General features: G+C 38.2%; 1 protein-coding gene across 1 annotated transcript; it reads right to left on the bottom strand.

Moving 5' to 3' along the window:
• Positions 1 to 405: 405 nt before the first annotated feature.
• On the bottom strand, positions 406 to 21,287 carry LOC133529016 (putative tricarboxylate transport protein, mitochondrial). Its single transcript, XM_061866597.1, has 5 exons — positions 21,002 to 21,287; positions 17,616 to 17,742; positions 6,972 to 7,195; positions 6,040 to 6,204; positions 406 to 2,368 (listed from the first exon to the last, which is right to left on the bottom strand). The coding sequence occupies exons 1-5, from the start codon at positions 21,198 to 21,200 to the stop codon at positions 2,130 to 2,132; spliced, it is 954 nt and encodes a 317-aa protein (XP_061722581.1). The 5' UTR covers positions 21,201 to 21,287; the 3' UTR covers positions 406 to 2,129.
• Between the last annotated feature and the right edge of the window lie 107 nt (positions 21,288 to 21,394).

A 21,394-nucleotide genomic window follows, 5' to 3' on the forward strand; every position in this document is an offset into this window, starting at 1 on the left:
GTAATTGTGCAGCCGAATTTTCTGTTGCCGTCCGCCATGAGGCCGGCGACCAGGCTGAAGCTGGCCACTACGTAGGCGCCGGGAATTTCCGGTCCACGTGATTCCAACTGCTAGATACGGTGCCACAGCACTCCTAACACCCCTGAGTGAAACCTGCCCGCTGGGACACCCAATCCATTTACTTCTGCGCCTGCGAAAGGGCAGGACACGTTATGCCACGGTGTCTTAGGAAACTTCTTAACTTTTCGACGCCGTGTCACCGAACTGTCAAAACTGAAATTGAACTTTATGCATATGCTCGTAGGTCTGCTCTGTGGTCTGTGACGTATTAATACGTCTTTGGCGTTGAACCTACAGTGCGGATATATCCGTCATTGCCGTCAAAAAGGTTAAAATAAATACAAGTTTCATTTCACAATTTTAATTTCATAAAAACGAAAATAAATAAATAATAGCAACATGTCAACATTATGAAAACAATAATATAATATAATTATTTGTAATTAAAAGCAGATATCAATGGAATGTCCGAATAAGACCTCTCGATTTGCCAATAGGTATTCTGATGATAAAAAGGGGATATTTCGCAAATTTCGTGCTCTAGAGGTCTTAAAGGATCAGAAATGAAGGAGTACAAAAAGAAATGCATTGGTACTAATAAATGGTTTAAAATTAAACGATTCTAATATCGTTATGTAGTCGTTGAATTCATCATTTGTACATACCTATAACTATTTATATTAGGAAACTGTTCCGTTAAAAAATATATAAAAACCTGTAGTTATAAAAACATCACAATACATACAAATTCGGATACATTCTGCAAATGTATATCGTTTTGTTTTAAACATAAATTATCACATGCCATGTCTCTGCATAAAATTTTAAAAAATAACTCGTAAAATACAAAATACATTTCATTGTAATAAACCTCGCTACCACATAATCAAAGACTTTTATAAAACAAAGAAACAACAAAAAATACATGAAACAAGAAACCCTGCTGAAAGTCATGAGTAATAAATACGGTCAACACCATAAACTGTTTATATCTGTACACCTACAAAAATATACTTTCGATGATATTACAAAAAAATAACACTTACTATACGCGATTACATTTCACTTACATCTGTCAAGCGCATGAACATTTGTACAACTACGCAGATAATGACTAATAACTTCATGTTTTATCACAAAATATAGTAAAAAATACAATATTATATAAGAATAATCTATTGTGTAAAAAAAACCTCATATTGACAAGTTATACTTAGGCGTTATGGCTGGAAGATAAAAATGATAATATTGTATTTTTCACTATACGCGTTACAACATATCATCTACCACATTTAGCTCTCTTTAGCATATTCGATAACTACTAAGTCCTCTCCAAATGTGACAGTGACTATTTCCAAAGTTATAATTTTATAAACGGGCGGACAGCTAAATACCGCCGAAAGCACTAGTGCAATATCCTACAACGATTCTTCAATTCCTAATGGTCTTTTGTCACAAGTAAGTCAATATAGTAATAAAAAAATTGTTTTAGGATTAAATATTTGTCACGTAAATTATAATTGTAGAATCAAAAGACCCGTGTCTCAGTAAGCCTTACTTTCCATAAATATATCAACAACAAGTGCAAGCTACTACCACCCGTTTATAAGAGGCTCAAATCAAACTTACGAGTCCGTTTTAAAGCATTCTGTATCGGGTTAAGAGTAATAAGAGTACCCATCCGGGAAAAACACATCAAAAGGAACCCTTACTCTTTCAAAGCATTTAACTACAAGCATTGTGTTGTAATGTCATAAAAATGTTTGGATAGAGAATCACTAGTCTCGCGTTGAGCTCTTGAGACCAAAAAATGTGTACACTATCACTGTTATAAGTTACAACAATGGTGTAGTTTTCTTTGGAATTTTAATTCATCACTATCAAAGAAACGATAATATATTGTATCGTTGATTTGCTCTTAATAAAATTATATTTTAAATTATACTTTAGAATATCATTTATCTTTCACTTTATCTTGATGTGATTAAACTGATAATGACAGAACATAGCCAGAATAGCTAAAATACATTGATGTAACTTATACCAGGCGTACCCCACAATATAACCCCTTACTTCCACACATAGTTAAACATATCCATGATACTGTCATAGATAGTGAACGTGATAGCCACATCGAACACCACTCTGCTCAGGCGAGGAACCGTGCCCTTGTAGAAGGCGAGGGGGCCTTCTGACTTCCAGGTTTTGATGAAGCAGTCCCATGTACTGCGGTACTTGGACGCTTCGAGGCCCTGCATGCGGGTTTTGACGACGTCGATGGGTGTGTTCCCGAATACGGATGCGGCTCCTGTCAACAAGAATATAAATAATTTTAGTGAGTAATTGGGGAAGAGAGACTAACGCCGGGGCAAGTGAAACCCAAGTGTTACTCAAAATTTGAGATTACAGCGACATTTTTCAATCTGATTGACCTTTAGCTGCCCACAAATCATAACTTGCCAAGAAAAATACCATTCTGATTTGACAAAATAGAGATTCAAAACAAAACAGGCCTTTTTATAGGTCTTTCGGCGTAGTCCTTTCGTATATCAAATTTCAACACAATCGGAACAAATAAGACGAAATTTCAATTGGCAAAGGAGCTTTATAGCAACTAAATAATTTCAACAAAATATCAATATCGGTTGAGCAACCTTGTCATCATATCAATCAATTATAAGCAGAAATAGATGTCATATACTAAAGAAAAAGTGACTACTGCCAGGGGGCCTACCGCAAAGCCCGAAATGCGGGGATCTTTTTCTTTTACTCTCACTAAGACGTAATTAGAGTGACAGAGAAAAATGCTCGCAATTAACGAACTTCGATTTTTGCGGTTATAGCCCAGATTCGTGCAGGCATCTTCAGATATCGCAGCTAACGCCCTGGACATCTAGGCTACCACGACACTGCGGTACCTGTACCGATTTCTCTACTATTTGCCATCTTAGATAGACAAGGCGTCTTTGATCATCTCTAAGAGCAACCTTCTACAACGTGTATTTTTGATATGACCGCATAACCAATGGGTAGTTTTTTGGCCAAATAAAATAATTCAGCACTACTTTGTTTTAACTAGGGCTCCTGATATCCGTGATACACGCCGATCCGTAGCTACGGGTTCTTAAGCCCGGCGGTACTAAGATCACGAATTTCACGAACACGGCAAGGTACGTACCTCGTACCTGCGTTCGCGTCCGGATTCACGTGACACGCCGTGACCGTGACACGCCATGATACGTAGCCCGTACCTGCGTTTGTGTGCGGAGCTTCGGGCTCGGTTCCGTTGGATAGGTACTTATCGCACGTCTCGTATGTTCGACACGCCCGGGAGAAAAATAAATAAGGACTAGGTATTGTTGAATTGAGTTACCACTTAGTATATAGAATACGGGACGTTCGTCGGACAAACATTTAGTGTGAATTAAACTTAAATTGTATTTTTTGCATCGATTTGAATATAATGGTTATATCTAAATAATTTGGGGTTGTTCTGTTTTTTGTATAACCAGCTATTGATTTTAGTCAAAACTAGCGACCTGCTCGTTGCATTGCACTAAAATAATAATAATAAATAAATATTATAGGACATTATTACACAAATTGACTAAGTCCCACAGTAAGCTCAATAAGGCTTGTGTTGAGGGTACTTATACAACGATATATATAATATATAAATATTTATAAATACTTAAATACATAGAAAACACAACACAAACAAACAAACAACAAACAAATATCCATGCTCATCACACAAATACATGCCCTTACCAGGATTTGAACCCGGGACCATCAGCTTCGTAGTAAGTATCATTATAATTATGAACTTAAGCAACGCTGTGCTACTGGTTGTCATTATTAAATCAAAAGAAGACATTTTATTCTGTTAAGTATTAATGAAATTAATGAAACATACTTGTAAAAGCTTGCTACTATCAAAGAATATAACGTAGCCTAAATATAAACAAGGCAATCCTAATTCAAAGAAACAAAAGGGTAAATTTCTGCAAATCTTCGGTAGATATGATAAAGGTAATACAGGTAAACAAATTCAACAAAAACACATGTACGGGGCCACGGAAAAAAAAGTACGCAGCTGCAGTTCTTATCAGTTTCGGACTTTCGGCACATTAAAGAGTACTGTTTATTTGTAGATTGAAGGTAATAATGACATATTATTGTTAGAGTGTTTTATTGTATGACTAACAAGCTAAGCCAACATACCGGGTTTTTTTTGTAGATAAGAAGTGCAGTTGCACGTGCAGACAAAATGAAACAAACAATATACATAAGTAGCTGTGGGCTTTACCTTTTGTTCGTGAAGTTGAAAGAAGTGACCGCGATGTTTTGTTTTACAATTCGTGGTATTTTTTATTTAATCCCGAGGGGGCAGTTTAGAATTTTGAACTCACATTCATTGTCATTAGTTACTCCTGACATCACAGTTGGTCTCCTGACACACAGTGTTGTGGTATTATTTTAGCAACCCGTTTATTAAAGTAGCTATTCATTGTAATTAATGTTTTGTTCTATTCATTTATTACTCATTAATATTTAAAAGGACTTACTATTGGAAATAAATTTTAATTCAAAAGTAATGAAACGGAATTAGAGCTATGAATAAAAAACTCACGATACATTTTTATTCGTAGCTCTTAGAGACCGCATCGTATCTTCACTCAACGTCGCGGGCGGACCGAACCGGCGTGTTCTTAAGATACGTGAAGCCGTGATCACGCCTACACGGATCTACACGGATTCACGTACCCTAATTTCAAGTAGCCGAATGTCACGTGTGGAACGGACCAGAAAACCGTTGCCGTGAAACACGAACCCGGGCGCACGGCTACGGGTTCACGAATCACGGACACGACCGCGAGCCCTAGTTTTAACTCAAAACGTCCAATTTAATGACGCGCCGTCACAACTGTCACAAAACGATGTACGAAATACATTGCCGCTCGAAAAAAAATTGAAAATTAATTACGCTCTGGTAGTTAAGACTAAATTAAAAAAAAAACTTTCAGAATCGTTTTATAGCACTAAAATAAAACCTACGTACCTAGTTTACGTATGCGGTTATATCAATAATTCACACTGCATTCGAAATACGAATCTGTTACGGGATTACGATATAGCGAGAGAGATGGTGCTGCCATCTATACAACCCTAGGATTGGGAACATTACAAAATGCAAGTTTCTATAAATACGAGCATTGCATAAGCCTTTAACGTTTGTTGAGCACAAACATAAGTCGTGCATTTGGGCCATCTTATCAGCAGCCCGCATGTCAACTACATGTAAAGATAACCAAATAGATGATATGATTTAAATCTGCTTACGCTTTTACTCGTAGATAAAGCATTATTGTATTTGGTATTCAGTCATAATAACAATATATGTAACGCATAGATAGTTAAATAATTGAGTAAGTAGACTGCCTGTAATATTATATATTGTATGTATGTATGTCACATTATTACACATAAACAGGTTAACATAAAACAGACAAAACTAAACAAGACAAACATATGTTATGTATATATTACTACGAATAAAGCGATTTTCCTGTTATGTTCCGGGTAAAAGATAGGACATTGTCGGTAGGTCTCTAATTCCATGGTGATAAGCAGTGCTCGGCGCGTACGGTGCCACACCGCGGGATTCCGAACAAAAACCTATTATGGACATGAATAGACATGACTCAGGTGCAGATTTTTTCGAAAAAGTAATTCTATTGAGTATTATTTTAAATAATACTTTTTAAGAGTTTTTGAATAAGCTTTTTGGTGATGAGGCAGTAACACCTTAGCATCAACCAACAAGAAGTTACATTTTAATTTAAGATTCAATCTGTCAACTTTACCCAGCAGTGGATCATTTCTGGACGAGATCAGCTTATGTCCAAAACAAGTGGGTTACTCGAAGAGAACCTACGCTCAGCAGTAAATAAAAGGCTAAAATGATGATGTACTTACCGGCGATACCACCGAAGAGCCCCACGATGTACTTAGGCACGGGCTTGTCGCGGTCGCCGCCCTTGTACCAGTCTCGCAGAGACTCCATCACGAAGAACCGGATGGCTTGGTTACTGCCCTGTTTCATTATTGTCGCCGTGACGCCCTTGTATACTCCGCCAACACCTGAACGTGAACAACATTATGGAATTAGGTTAGATTACTTTGAATCTATCTGGTGAAGTATAGTTCACAGATATATAGGAACATCTACTACTGCTACTACTGGGATTTACTGATTCTGGACTTCAAAACAAAAAAATGAAGAAGAAACAGCTGTAATTTGCAGCCTGGGGTCCGCTTGGCAACTAATCCCAAGAATTGGCGTAGACTAGTTTTTACGAAAGCGACTGCCTTCTGACTTTCCAACCAGGAAACCGGACTAATCCCAATAAGGCCTAGTTTACCCTCTGTAAACTAGGCCTTATTGGGATTAGTCCGGTTTCCTCACGATGTATTCCTTCGCCGAAAAGCGACTGGTAATTATCAAATGATATTTCGTACATAAGTTCCGAAAAACTCATTGGTACGGGCAGGGGTTTGAAGCTGCGATCACCGGATTGAAAGTCGCACGCTCTTACCGCTAGGCCCACATCACTTGAATTAATATTCTGTGATTTTGTAATAAATGTTAATTATGCCTAAGTGGTCAAATAAAAGAAGTCTTTTTAAGCTACATTCACTACAAGTAAAATGGGGATTGTAGATGTCTGGTGTATCTCTCAACATTGATCTAGCTGGGTTAGAGTCAAGTGTCCCCCAACTCCTACTTAGTTTGGTTAGAGTCAAGTGTCCCCCAACTGCTACTTAGTTTGGTTAGAGTTAAGTGTCCCCCAACTCCTACTTGGTTTAGTGCATTCCATGTTAAATAAAATACTTCTTTGTCTACCAACCTTCTTCCTTAACAATAGTCCTCACGCCATGGAAGAAGCCCTTGAACCTGGGCTTCTCCATCCGCATGTCGTTGATGAACTTGACTTTCACGGTCTCCATGGGGGTGACCGCGAACACGGCCTCGGCCACGCCGGCAGCCAACCCGCACGCCAGTTTTCCAGTGTTGCTGAGGGTGCCATTGTCGTTCACCATGTATAGTTTAGCTTGCTCGAATACGCCAAATCTGGGGAATAAATATTTTTGAAATATATAACGGATCATTCCGGTAAAATATCGATATCGATTATATCGATATCTGGCAAGCCAATTTTGTCGGTTGAAAAATGTAGGCGCGAAGTGTCGAAGAAGTTTCATACAAATTTTAAATGTATTGCCTTTATGTAACAAGTTATTTTTTCGGATTTTACTTCTGAAAAAGATAGGAATCCGATTTATGGTTTCATTATTGTGTTAGAAAACTTGACTTCCTCTCGGTTCTCTATCATTCTGAAAAAAAAATCATGAGTTAAGCTGTTAAGCGACAATGCGGCAGAGTACTCCAAATTAATTTCGCGTCTAGGTTGTGGACTACAGACGTTAAAGGGCACACTGACGACCAATTAGGTCCGGTGAACTGGTAAACAGTGGGCTCCTTCATGCTAATGGTATTGAACTGATAAACATGACGATAATGTGATTTTAATTACTGAATTATAATCTGTTCTAACAGTAAGACCTGAGCAAAGCGATTAGGATTTTTTTTGTTAAGTATATAAATAATCTTAAACTAAAAATAGGGATTTTTTCATTGTAAATAAATACATTTTCATTGTCACTGTCTGGCAAAACATTGAACATGTTATTTACAGCATATAATTTGTTTTGTAAGTAAACCTTGTTGGTCTATCAGGCAGATTTTGTTCACGGTTGCCAAGGACGACAGAAGTTTTCGCATATCGGCGATAATTATACAAATGTTTTGTACAAATACGAGCATGTTACTCGACAATATTATGTCTTATTGGAATATTTCGACGCAGTCATGTAACGATGTCAAGCTATATAACTTTATTTATATCGAAGCATTTTGTTGCCGTCGGGCTGTGTCGCCGATTATTTACAAAAATATTAATTTTATCAAAAATGAGTGTTTTCTTGATGACCCCTATTCATTTTGAAAGACCTATTAGTACGGTCGCCAAATCTCAAAAGCCCTCTAGAAACACGATTTAATTGACTCTGCTCGGCCTTACCCACAACCGGTATCAATGTGTTCGGACAGTTCTCCTGATCACCGTACATGCGGTAGTAAAGCGGAAAAATGGTGGAGGGGATAGTAATGACGTCACAAAGATGGCGGCCGGACCTATTCTTTTTGGCGGTGTATCTCGAAAACCACTTAACCGATTTTAATCATCGAGGTGTCAAATAATAGCTTATATTATGGAGATTATTTCCTTTTCTACAAACATTTACGTGAAACCTATAGGAAAAAAAATAATCACAAAAAACAGTTTTTTTATAAAAATTTTTTTTTTTATTTTGTAAAAATCTCCGTAAATATTAGCATTTCGCAAATTTTGTTGAATATAAAACATATTGCTTCATTATCAAGGAATATAATGAGCCTTAAAACATAAAGATCGAGTAATAAACAATGAAGCTACACTCATTTATTTGCGCATGGGTAACGATAACTGGCTTTTACCGGTCGAAACTGTGGTGACTGTTACGATACGTATTGAATGGAATTTATAGAGTATCGGTTTTAATTACTGAAATTATAATGACAATTATTTATACTATTTATTTTTATACTACGTCGGTGGCAAACAAGCATACGGCCTGCCTGATGGTAAGCAGTCTCCGTAGCCTATGTACACCTGCAACTCCAGAGGAGTTACATGCGCGTTGCCGACCCTAACCCCACCCCCCTCGTTGAGCTCTGGCAACCTTACTCACCGGCAGGAACACAACACTATGAGTAGGGTCAAGTGTTATTTGGCTGCGGTTTTCTGTAAGGTGGAGGTACTTCCCCAGTTAAATATAAAAACCAGACACAATAATGTTACCTTACTTCGACGTTTAGTCTCTTTTTTCGTCTTAATCATAGGTAGGTACATATTTCTTTTTACTTAAAAAATTTATACAGGGTGAACTTTTAACCACCAGTCATACTCTGCGCAGCGACTTTATAGGTCATACTGAACAACTTTTACTATTAGTAGTCCCCAAGCCGCTCCGAGGCCAGATTTAATTGACTCAGCTCGGCCTTACCCACAACCGGTATCAATGTGTTCGGGCGTTTCTCCTGATCACCGTACATGCGGTAGTAAAGCGGAAAAATGGTGGGAGGGGATAGTAATGACGTCACAAAGATGGCGTCCGGACCTATTCTTTTTGGCGGTGTATCTCGAAAACCACTTAACCGATTGTATTCATCGAGGTGTCAACTAATAGCTTATATTATGGAGATTATTTCCTTTTTACAAACATTTACGTGAAACCTATAGGAAAATAATAATCACAAAAAACATTTTTTTTTATACATTTGGTTGGTAGGTTTTTCTTATGTTTTAAAGCAGTAAAATCTTTCAAGTCGAAACACAGTATAAATATACATTTTGTTGTCTAATCTAAAAGTATGATGTTCATTGTTTAAGACTGATTAGTGATTACTGAATTAAATGACATGCTATTTGTTATTTTTGTTTTATTTTTTAAATCAGGTTTTAATTTATTCACTATGTATCACTATACAGGCAAAATGTGTATCATAGTTGGTCTGTAAGTACTTACTACTTGTGTCGAATATAGGTATAAGATGAAATTTTAACCACCAGCCATACTCTGCGCAGTGACTTTACAGGTCATACTGAACAACTTTTATTATGGGACCAATGCCGAATCACGCAAGAAAATTTGGATCTGGAATGACACCCACTGGCTGTGCCCTACCACACAACTTTTTAAACAGCGGTGTGGGGAGCATGCGTCAAAAACGGTACGCATACGACGCGTCACTGCGATTCCGTATCGTGACCGTTTTTTAAGCTGCGGTCTGGTCGCACCTTGTATTGTATTGTATTGTATAATATTTAACAAATGCATGAATTTCGGCACATTCCCGGATCGGTGGAAAATGGCACACGTCACGCCTATACACAAATCAGGCGCTAAAGACAATGTGCAAAATTACCGGCCTATTTCCATCTTGTCATGCATTCCCAAAACTTTTGAGAAATTGGTTCACGGTCGTATATCTAAAATGTTAAAAAACCATATCCTAGAAGAGCAACACGGATTTGTCAAAGGTAAATCGACGTCTACTAACCTTACTCTATTCGTTAATACCTTATTTGAGACTCTTGATAAAAATGTTCAAATTGACACAATCTACACAGATTTTCAAAAGGCGTTCGACAAAGTTGACCATCTGATACTATTAAAAAAATTATCCTACAACGGAATAAAGGGTAATCTCCTCAGGTGGTTCGCGTCGTACCTCCAAAACCGCACTCAATCTGTAGTTATTAACGGATTAGCTTCTTCATCTACAATTGTAACTTCCGGCGTGCCGCAAGGCTCAATTATTGGCCCATTCTTATTTGTCTTGTTTATTAACGATATTTCACTGTGCTTCAAGAACTGTAACTTTCTGTTGTATGCTGACGATTTAAAAATTTATAAAAAAAGTTCACACTAACGAAGATGTTCAACTAATTCAAGACGATTTAAACAGACTCGATGATTACTGTAAGATTAATAAGTTATCCTTGGCTTACAATAAGTGCAAACATGTCATTTTCACTAGAAAAAGCAACGTACTACGAAATTCATATAAACTAAATGAATACTCCCTTGAAACAGTAAACAACATTAGAGATCTAGGTGTTATTCTTGATACGAAGTTGACACTAGACACACACATCGACCACATTCTCAAAAAAGCATACCGAATGTTGGGCTTTATTATGCGCGTCACTAAACCCTTCAAACAGAAGCTCAGCCTGACTTGCCTTTATCAAACTTTAGTTCGTTTCAATCTTGAGTACGCGTCAGTTGCATGGAGCCCTTTTTACAATGTATACTGCAATAAGCTAGAAATGATACAAAAAAATTCTTACGACGCCTTAATATTCGATTGAAGAATCCACGGTGCTCCTATGATGAGCTCTTAAATAAATACAACATGCTAAGATTGCGGGACCGCCGTTGCATCGCCGACGCAGTCATGCTACGTGACGTATGTGCAGGTGACTTAGACTGTCCAAGTCTCCTATCCAAAATATACTTTCGCGCTCCTCTCAAACTAACGCGGTCTACACACCTCTTCAGTCTACCGAAGACAAAGACTAACGCCGGAAAACGTGCACCTGTATACAGAATGTGCGACCACTACAATAAGTCTCTTCTCGAGATCGATCTATTCTCAAAATCCCGCGCCCAGTTCAAGACAGCAGTCACAAATTTATATAGAAATAAGATCATATATACCTAGGTAACTTTTCCTTCCTATTTAGTTACATATAAGTAATTAGTTTATGTGCATACGTATATTATACACTAAGTATCTCTTAACACTTTCAATGTTGTAAACCGCATGTTAGTCTTAAGTATTAAGTGGTATTAGGTTCTTCGTGAGATACGTATACGGAAGCATCTGTAGTTAAGGACATTTATGCTATTTAAGTCTTTTTTGTTCATGCCATGTATGTTTTCTGTGTTATCTCCTTAATAAATAAATAAATAAATATTGTATTCGGGCGATTTTTCCGCAACTCGACGACTTGCGCCTATTTTGCGTGATATGTTGGGGGTGGGCTAGTCCTGCCAGCCCAGCTCCTCGAGGAATCCTATCAAACCTTTGATGTTGAGTAGGACCTCGGGGAGGTCTCTCGGAGATCCGAGATGTTTAGCCCTGTATGGAGTCACTCCGCTGCATTCCAGCACCACGTGAGAGGCTGTTTCTTCTGTCTCCATGCAACCTCGGCACAGGGGACTGTCTGTGACACCTGTTGTGAAAAGATGTTTGTTAAATAGTCCATGACCTGTTATGACACTGGTTACCATACTCAGTCGGACCTTCCCTAGTTGCAGGAGCGCCCTTGTGAGTTTTCCGTTGATGCCCGGCATGGCTTCTTTTGCCTGTCTGCATCCAGTCTGGTTCAGCCAGTGTTCTGTGTGTAGTTTCCCTGTACGTGCCAGCAGCATTGAGCGTACCTTGCTAAATGGTATCGGAAGAATCGGTTCCGGACCAATCGCCCCCGCATTCGATCCTTGCCTGGCAAGCTCGTCCGCAGCATCGTTACCTCGGGATCCACTGTGTCCCTTGATCCATTGTAGGGTGATCTTGTTATTATGACATACCTCCATTAGTCGTTCGTGGCATTCGTGTATAAGTTTGGATATAACTATATGGCTATTTAGAGCCATTAAGACTGCTCTACTGTCGGAGAGTATGCGGATGGAGGATCCTACTACCTTCCTTGCAGTGATGGCAGCCGCCGCGTTTATGATGCCCATGCACTCAGCTTGGAATACCGAGTTATGGGCTCCTAGCGGAGTGGTGATCGACATGTTCAGGTCTTCTGAGAAGGTTCCAGAGCCCGATCCGCTGTCTGTTTTGGACCCATCAGTGAAGATTCTCAGCTCCCGGGGATTGAGTCCTTCATGATTGTCGTCCTCATATAACTGTATTTTGTACCTTTTATCGAAGATAGCTTGTTTGTGAATCCGGTCCGTGCTTGACCTAAGCACTGGAAATTCGTCATACACCTTTTCCAGGCATTTTGTGTGAAGAGCTCCTGTGATGTTAGACCATATCTTGAGGGTTCGTAACCTTACCGCTGAGAAACTGGCCTCTTGCTGTATGTGTAGGTGCAGCGGTGGAAGGTTTAGCATGACCTCCATGGCTGCAGTCGGGGTAGACCTCGTGCAGCCAGTGGTGGCCGCGCATGCGAGCCTTTGAAGTCTTTGTAGTTTGTCTCGTACGTTGCCTAGGTTTGTTCTTGGCCACCAAACCAGAGCACCGTAACAGAGTAAGGGGCGGATTATCGTCTTATAGAGCCAGAGGGTAAGTTTCGGGTTGAGTCCCCACCTCTTACCAATCATCCTTCTGCACTGCCAGAAGAAAACTCCCGCCTTGTCTATCCGTTTGTTGATGTGGTTGTTCCAATTGAGTTTATTGTCGAGAGTTAGTCCTAAGTACTTAACTTCATCGGACAGCTGTAGCTCAGTTTGGAAAAGTGTTGGTCTGGTAAAGTTGGTCGCACCTTTATATGGGACAGTCAAAATTTTTTTCGCGATTTCGGAATTGGTCCCATAGTAAAAGTTGTTAAGTATGACCTATAAAGTCGCTGCGCAGAGTATGACTGGTGGTTAAAAGTTCACCCTGTATAAAATTTTTAAGTAAAAAGAAATATGTACCTACCTATGATTAAGACGAAAAAAGAGACTAAACGTCGAAGTAAGGTAACATTATTGTGTCTGGTTTTTATAATTTTAATTATAATTTCAGTAATTAAAACCGATACTCTATAAATTCCATTCAATACGTATCGTAACAGTCACCACAGTTTCGACCGGTAAAAGCCAGTTATCGTTACCCATGCGCAAATAAATGAGTGTAGCTTCATTGTTTATTACTCGATCTGTATGTTTTAAGGCTCATTATATTCCTTGATAATGAAGCAATATGTTTTATATTAAACAAAATTTGCGAAATGCTAATATTTACGGAGATTTTTACAAAATAAAAAATAATAATTTTATAAAAAAACTGTTTTTTGTGATTATTTTTTTTCCTATAGGTTTCACGTAAATGTTTGTAGAAAAGGAAATAATCTCCATAATATAAGCTATTATTTGACACCTCGATGATTAAAATCGGTTAAGTGGTTTTCGAGATACACCGCCAAAAAGAATAGGTCCGGCCGCCATCTTTGTGACGTCATTACTATCCCCTCCACCATTTTTCCGCTTTACTACCGCATGTACGGTGATCAGGAGAACTGTCCGAACACATTGATACCGGTTGTGGGTAAGGCCGAGCTGAGTCAATTAAATCTGGCCTCGGAGCGGCTTGGCGACCGTACTATATCCAGCAACGTCACCCCTCGCTATAGGATTGAAAGCGAAAACAAAACATTCCCACTTTAAATTGGGGTACCCTAAAAATAGTTTTTCCTAGTTCTCATTGTACCACTTTGTCGGCGTGGTTGATTTATATATCCATGCCAAATTGCAGCTTTTTAGCAGTAACGGTCATTGAGCTAAGACGCGGACGGACGGACGGACAGATAGACAGACGGACATGGCGAAACTATAAGGGAATAAGAGATCCTAGCTGACTACGGTACCTTAAAAAGTATCCGGTCTTACTTCAGGTAATATTATAAGATTTCGAGCTGAAAATAATATAAGGTCTCATCTTGAAATCATGTGATCATATTTGGCCTAATACTTTTGAGTCATGGTCATATTTAGTGGTTGTTAAGCTAAAAGCAAGTCATTTTCACAAAAGGAAGAAAGAACTCAGGAAATACCAAAAATATGATTGGTATTGATACTTAATTACTCGTTGAACATTTGGGCCATAGCTGTAGGTGGAAGGTTTTTCGGTATTTACAAAGCAACATAACGGAAACATCGGTGAATGTCAGTCAATATCATCAGATATCATGTCATGTCACGTCGTCGGGTAACCTCCATTGTGACATAATGAACTTGTTATCGTTAGGTGATAGCGATACTTTGCTGAAACACGATATGGTGCGAATTAAATGCCTTGGACTACGGACCGCGTGTTCTAGTGTCGTTAGATGATTAAGGTCAATATGGGGAAGACCAGCATATATAATTTATTGTAGGGCGTTATAGAACTCTCGTATTTGTATACGTGGGTCGCTTAGATAGTCGGAAAGGCAGAGCTTCACTCCTGCTCTACCGACCTGTAGGTACGTGGAGTATGTGTGTAAACCACGTTTAAACGCAGGAGTTAAAAGCGACGACAGAGCTTGTAGCTGGTCTACCCTTATAAACTTCTCCACATTGATCTAAATTAAAGTCGACCAATATTAAAGTCAGCAAGATTCCGCTGGCTTAGTCACCTCGAGAGGATGCTAGAAGTTATCGAGATATTACAATACAATACAAATAATCTTTACAACACTACCTCAAAATAAACGTGCAAGGAAACACATATAATACATAAAGACACAGTTAAACAAAAGGCGGCCTTATCGCTATAGAGTAATCTCGTTCCGACAACCTTTTGACAAGATTTTGGACTTGAAAGGGAAAAAGGAAGGGCATTTGAATATTTTTAAAAAGTTCCACTGTATTTATGAACACCTTAGTCCCGTCGATATGTCAGACGAGTCATGCTAAGCGGTCAGATTGCGGCTGTACCTATTCAATTCCGTGATCATATTAAACACACGTCGGCGCGCGTTATTGTTATACGGTAACGCGCGAAAGGTCACAACTGGGCAGCCGGAATAATTATAATAGCGTTGTTACACTTAAGTAATAGTGGGTAACTTCCGATATAGATGCTAGTTATTATATATATTATTATGTATTGCTTCCTAGAAACTTTCGAATGACCTTTTTTATAAGTTGATAAATAGTGCCTTGATTTACCGCTCGCTGCGCCGCCGGTCGCGTGCTTTTTCATCTGTGGCTTAAGGGCGGTTTCAGACTAGCGTATTTTTCTTCGCGTATACGGTCAACTTAATCAACTAACTATAGGTACCTAAACTAGTATTAATCCCAAAATTCAGCTACGTTTAACTCTCAACAAGTCCTTAACAATCGCCCGAGATAAGTATAATCAACATTGCCATTAACCCAGTTTACTACATTGTGATGTATTGAAGGTTTATTTGTTTAGTTTGTAGGACGAATTGGCCAATCGCCACTGGAGGTGTGTCCAGTACGTAAATAACACGCTATTGGAATACTTACTCGTACGTCACTAGTCTATTTCCACACACGCCAAACATTCACTGCCTTCAATGAATTTTTGTAATAAGCATAATCGTATTAATCGTCTCTGGACCGATTTTTAGTTTGTTGTCGTTTTTTTCATTTTAGTCAGTTTTGGATAAAAATTCTAGCAAATGTTTTTTTATTTACAGATCTTGCTAGATGCGATGGGTTTTCCCATTTTACTTTCAATTCAGACTATGTTGCCTGATAACAAATTATTATTATTATTTTAAATTTGTTCTGATATTTGTGACTATTATACTATAGATCAGATTTTTTCTAATTCTAGCTATCCCAAATAGTCACCCCATTGACCTAGTTGCCGTAGACGGGCTGTTGACGTTGGCCCCGAAATCGATTTCTGACAGTCAAATATTCATGTACTTACGTGTCCGTAGCTCCGAACACGAAACACTACTTTCGTCTTGGTACTTTTTAACATTCGCAAATAATTTTAGGCGGGGAAATAGGCAAACACCGCGAGAAGTTAACATAATTGGTCTATCAATAAAATCAGACAACTGGTTTCAGATAACATAAATCAGATAACATAATTGGTCTATCATTAAAAACAGCCAATTAGAAATTAACCCCCTTATTCATAAACGTGTACTAAAGTTACGATGCCGCTAATAATCGTTTGTCCCTTTCCGACGTATTGGTATGATGGAAAGGGACAAACGATTTTTAGCGGCATCGTAACTTTAGTACACGTTCATGAATAAGGGGGTTAGTCTTTTTTTTTGTATTTTTTAAAGTGTAATTATCTTACGGTTGATGTTGTTAGGCGCCTCCCTAAGGCGCATATGCATGAAGGATATGTTAAATTTTAAAAGATTGATTGTTTGACGATGGTGCGCTTGATAGTTTGACTGCATGCTTGTCGAACGCTCGGTATTATTTATAATAAGTACCTACATGAACTAAATTTGGTTCCAAACTAAGTTATTTCCTACTAGTAGTCCTCCAACCATCTGAGTTAAGTGGTAAGAATTGGTGGTGGTGTGGTGGTTTTGCTATTAATATTGAAGTTTAGGTTTAAGATAGGAAAACGAAGATGGCAGCGATTTTGATAGCCCAGACGGTGCATGGGTTATCTTAAACGTCAAACTTCTATAAAATTATGATGTTTACTTGACACTTGCACCGTCTGGGCTATCAAAATTGCTGCCAGCTTATCTTGGTCTGACTCTATTCGTGTTGTGAGCTTGTCGGCCGAGTTTTAAAGCCTCGAGTCTTGACAGTTCAAATGAAAATAGAATTTCAGTCTTACTCATTGAAGAACACATGTTAAGTACCTACTGTAAATGGTCAGTAAAGGTGACATTCGGATGGCAACTGCAGCTGCGATACTGTTGCTACATTATGGCCAGGCAGGCCACACTGGTGCGTTGCGTTACGTTGCGTCGCGTGGTCGCAACGCATTTGATGTGGCATGTCATAAAAAATATATGTAAAACACCTGCGGCGTAAAAACGCGACGCAACGCAACGCAGCAGTGTGGCCTCACACTTACTGCTGCAGCGTAGAAGTCGCCACTGCATCTGTCAATTTCAACAACGCCGCCGCATTAATGTCGCAACAATTACGCAGTTGCAGTTGACATCCGAATTCAACCTTAAATCGCCAATGCCTTAATAAGGGTTAACTAACAAGATATAGGGTCTCACCTGACGGCAGACTTGGGTATGGAGCCGTACAGCAGCACGCTGAGCCCCCTGTACAGCCCGAAGAAACCATGGCCCTGCACGGTTTTCTTTACACAGTCTCCGATGCCTGTGTACTTCTTGGTACCACCTGGAAATACACCAATATGGTTCGTTAAGTACCTCTAGTTTGTAATAGGCGGGTCGGCACTGAACGAACTGTCTAGCGAGGCAAACGCGCGGGAATAGCCGGGTCCACACAGAGCGAGCATACGCGCGAGGCAATTTCATGTGCCGTGATTTTACTCTAGGTATGCACTAGAGCATAAAAAGCAACTTTATGCCGCTTACACGCGACTTAAAACACCAACTTTACGAGAATGAGAAGTACAAATTTATCAATCGTAAACTAAAAATAACATGTACTTACTTCATTTTTAAGGCTGCGCTAAGGTAATACAAATAGACAGCTCATAATAGGTATGTGAAAATAAAGAATATCTCCCAACCTAAGCGTTTGTCTCCTCTGTACTTTGTATAACTTTTTTTCTCCAATTTGTTATCGAAATCTATGGTTAAAGTTCATCGGGTTACTCAGATCTACCCAGTATACATACAGATTACACCCGTGTTACTCACGCGTATCTCACGAGTTTGTCATAATTAATATCTCGTAAGTAGATTACGATTATCAGTCACCAGGTCAAGAGCAAGTTTACGGAGTTCAACGACCTCGACAGGCATTTAAACATCCATGATTGATTACGGTATACCATAGGAAGTCGTTATAAACTCGCTGTTTTTAGATTTACGTAGAGAGAAAACGCGTGCGAGCGAGTGACGAATAGAGAATATTGCGTAGCGGTTATATTTTATCAATTTGCTTTTGTGGGAGAATTCAAACAATTGTCACGTTGAATAACTAAGAGTATTGAAACATGCAGTGAAGTAATAATAGAATGAGAGTTATTTAAAATTTGAACACTGTATTTGTCCATTACCCAAAGTTGAAGCACTATAAACTTTGAAATTAAATGTAATGTAGATGTTCGGAAGGTCTTTTACAAATTATTTATTAGAAAATTAATAAATAATTTGTAAAAGACCTTTATCATCAGATATATATATATCTTTATTATCAGATAAACTTTATCCTATAAATTAGTCTATAAAAATAATCATTGATCGATAAATTATTACTTTACTGCTTGTGTAATATGAGTACATGCTGGCAGCATCGTGAATGAAACATGTTGAACCTGTGTGTAGTAAAAAAAAACATATCAGGTCAAGAAAACAAATACTTCACTGGTTTATCATAAAAGTGTCACCATTTTTGATAAGTTGATAAGAGTATCTAAGACAGATGTATTAAATGCTTAATATTTAATTCATATATGATTTATTTAGCATCTTAAATCATACAAATCACTGATATATAGATGTGCTAATTGTAAGAATACGAAGTATATTATGTTGCAATAATTATATACAAAATTTTAAATAGTTTAGTGAAAAGGATCAATCTTCAAAAAAAATCATTAAAACTTATCTTTTTGAAAACAGGTTAAAATTTTAATGACAGATTCTTTCGGGTTGATTCCTTATTATCGGGATCCACAATATGATACAGATACATAATATTATATTATTCATATGAGATGTACAGTCAGCTGCAGAGAAAGGTGACCCCCCCTGCATGCAATCAGTCTATGCAGGGGAGTCACCTCTCTCTGCATCTGCCTGTACATTGATAGAGTAGAGCCGGTAGATAAAGAGTACAGTATTGATCCTTTGATTATACATGCCATGATAACAGCTCTTATGATGATGTAATGCCAAAGTTATCAAGCATGTTTGTGTGTTTGCCGTAGCTACAGTTGTATTCGAAATAAGAGTAAACTGACAGCATACAAATAGAAATGATTGATTAACAGTAGAACAACCTTCTAGCTTAGTCGGTAGTGACACTGCCTATGAAGCAGGAGGTCCCGGGTTTGAATCCAGGTAAGGGTATTTATTTGTTATGAACACACAAATATTTGTCCATGAGTTATGGATGTTATCTATGTCAGTGGTTCCCAAAGTTGACTGGGCCCTGACCCACATAACAAAAACTGCCAAATTCAGGGCCCACCTCGGTCGTCTTAAATAGGGAGCATGAAGTATTATTAGTACCGGTACTGGTAGTTAACCCAATCGGGCAGCATATTGCCTTATGTTCCAGGGCCCACTCAAATTTTGCTTATGATGCAGTCGGTTGCGACCCATAGTTTGGGAAATGCTGATCTATGTATCTAAGCAAGTATTTATCTGTATAGTTATGTATATTGTCACCTAGTCCCCAAAGTAGAAGCTATGCTTAGTTTGGAGTTTAGTATCTGTGTAAGATTGTCTGCAAATTATTGTTTATTATAACTAAGAAAATGAAATCAACTTTAATTCAAAAAATATTATTATAAGGGATCAATAACAGTTCACTTTAATTCTGAAAGCCACTGGCAGACAACATTTGCATGTCATTAATAATAATATTCATGAAACACTGTTTTTTATATAACAAAAACTGGAACAGTTATTTCTCATTTACACTGAGTAAAACACGGTGAACTTAAGCTATGTATCACTATGTTTTCTCTATCCTCACTATCACTAAGAGCCACAGATATCTTTCTTAATAAGCTATTACACCTTACTGCTTCAGAATAGTTCTAGAAAATGGAAGAATAAAATACCTAATTAAATTAATGAAAACAAAAACAGAACAGCATTTACCACTACAAACAATATTGCCTTAACAATTTGAACCTTAACATAAAGTAGTAAAGGTTCATGATAATTATGTCATGCATGGCTATGGTTTCTAATGAGATTCTAATTAGTCAACAAATGTTTGAGAAAATTTTCCTTTTTGATTGCTGACCGCAGAAAACAGGTGGTTAGTCTGTGATGAACCGACTAGTATTAAATATGCATTGGATTTAAATAATAAACAAGACAGACGCGACCTTGAGTTGACTGAGCGTCGTTCGTTTCGTGTTGTAGGTTTTCTGACACGCAAATAATATTAAGAGCAAAGTCCACATGTTTAATGTGGAGTCGAGTACTATCGCGTAGGAGTAGGAAAAAGTTATCGACGATGGAAATATTTTTAGTTGCCATTCGATATAAACACAAATAGAACTATATGAAGGTTTCCGTCGTATGTAAGCCACGGAAAGGCGTTAAATTGAAACTAATAGCCATCTCTATTTCTAGAGCCGTCGTTAATTCCACAAGAAACATAATATCCACACATGGATAAATATAAATAGGTCAATCAACAATGTTTATTATTACGTTATCGAAGGTTATAATCACATTGATGAATGAAGGTGAACCTGTTAATAACGTGACCGGTTATCACTAACCTTTTTCGTCTAATTGCAGTTGTGTTTTTACGTATTCCGTTGGGAATGTAATACAAATTTCAATGCCACCAGTAATGCCGCCGGCAACGACTCCTTTCATTCCCACTGATCCTGAGCCCCCAGCTGCAGCCGCTGCGCCACTTTCCGACATCCATGGTCTTTGGAATGGATTCTTAAAAGTTCCGGTCCTGTTAGACATGGTTCTAACTGAAAACACTTCAATCGGTTCTCACAACGGCTGCTACACCCTCCCCATACAACAGCTTAACACTGACTGCTGTTTTTTTTAATTTCATTTATTCGATTGCTTTTATACCACTTCATTCATTAATGAACGAGAACGAATGATTTGCCGGACTTTTTTTAGTATGGTATCCCCATGATGGATAGTTT

This window comes from Cydia pomonella, chromosome 20 (assembly GCF_033807575.1).
Source record: "Cydia pomonella isolate Wapato2018A chromosome 20, ilCydPomo1, whole genome shotgun sequence".
NCBI classification, from domain to species: domain Eukaryota; kingdom Metazoa; phylum Arthropoda; class Insecta; order Lepidoptera; family Tortricidae; genus Cydia; species Cydia pomonella.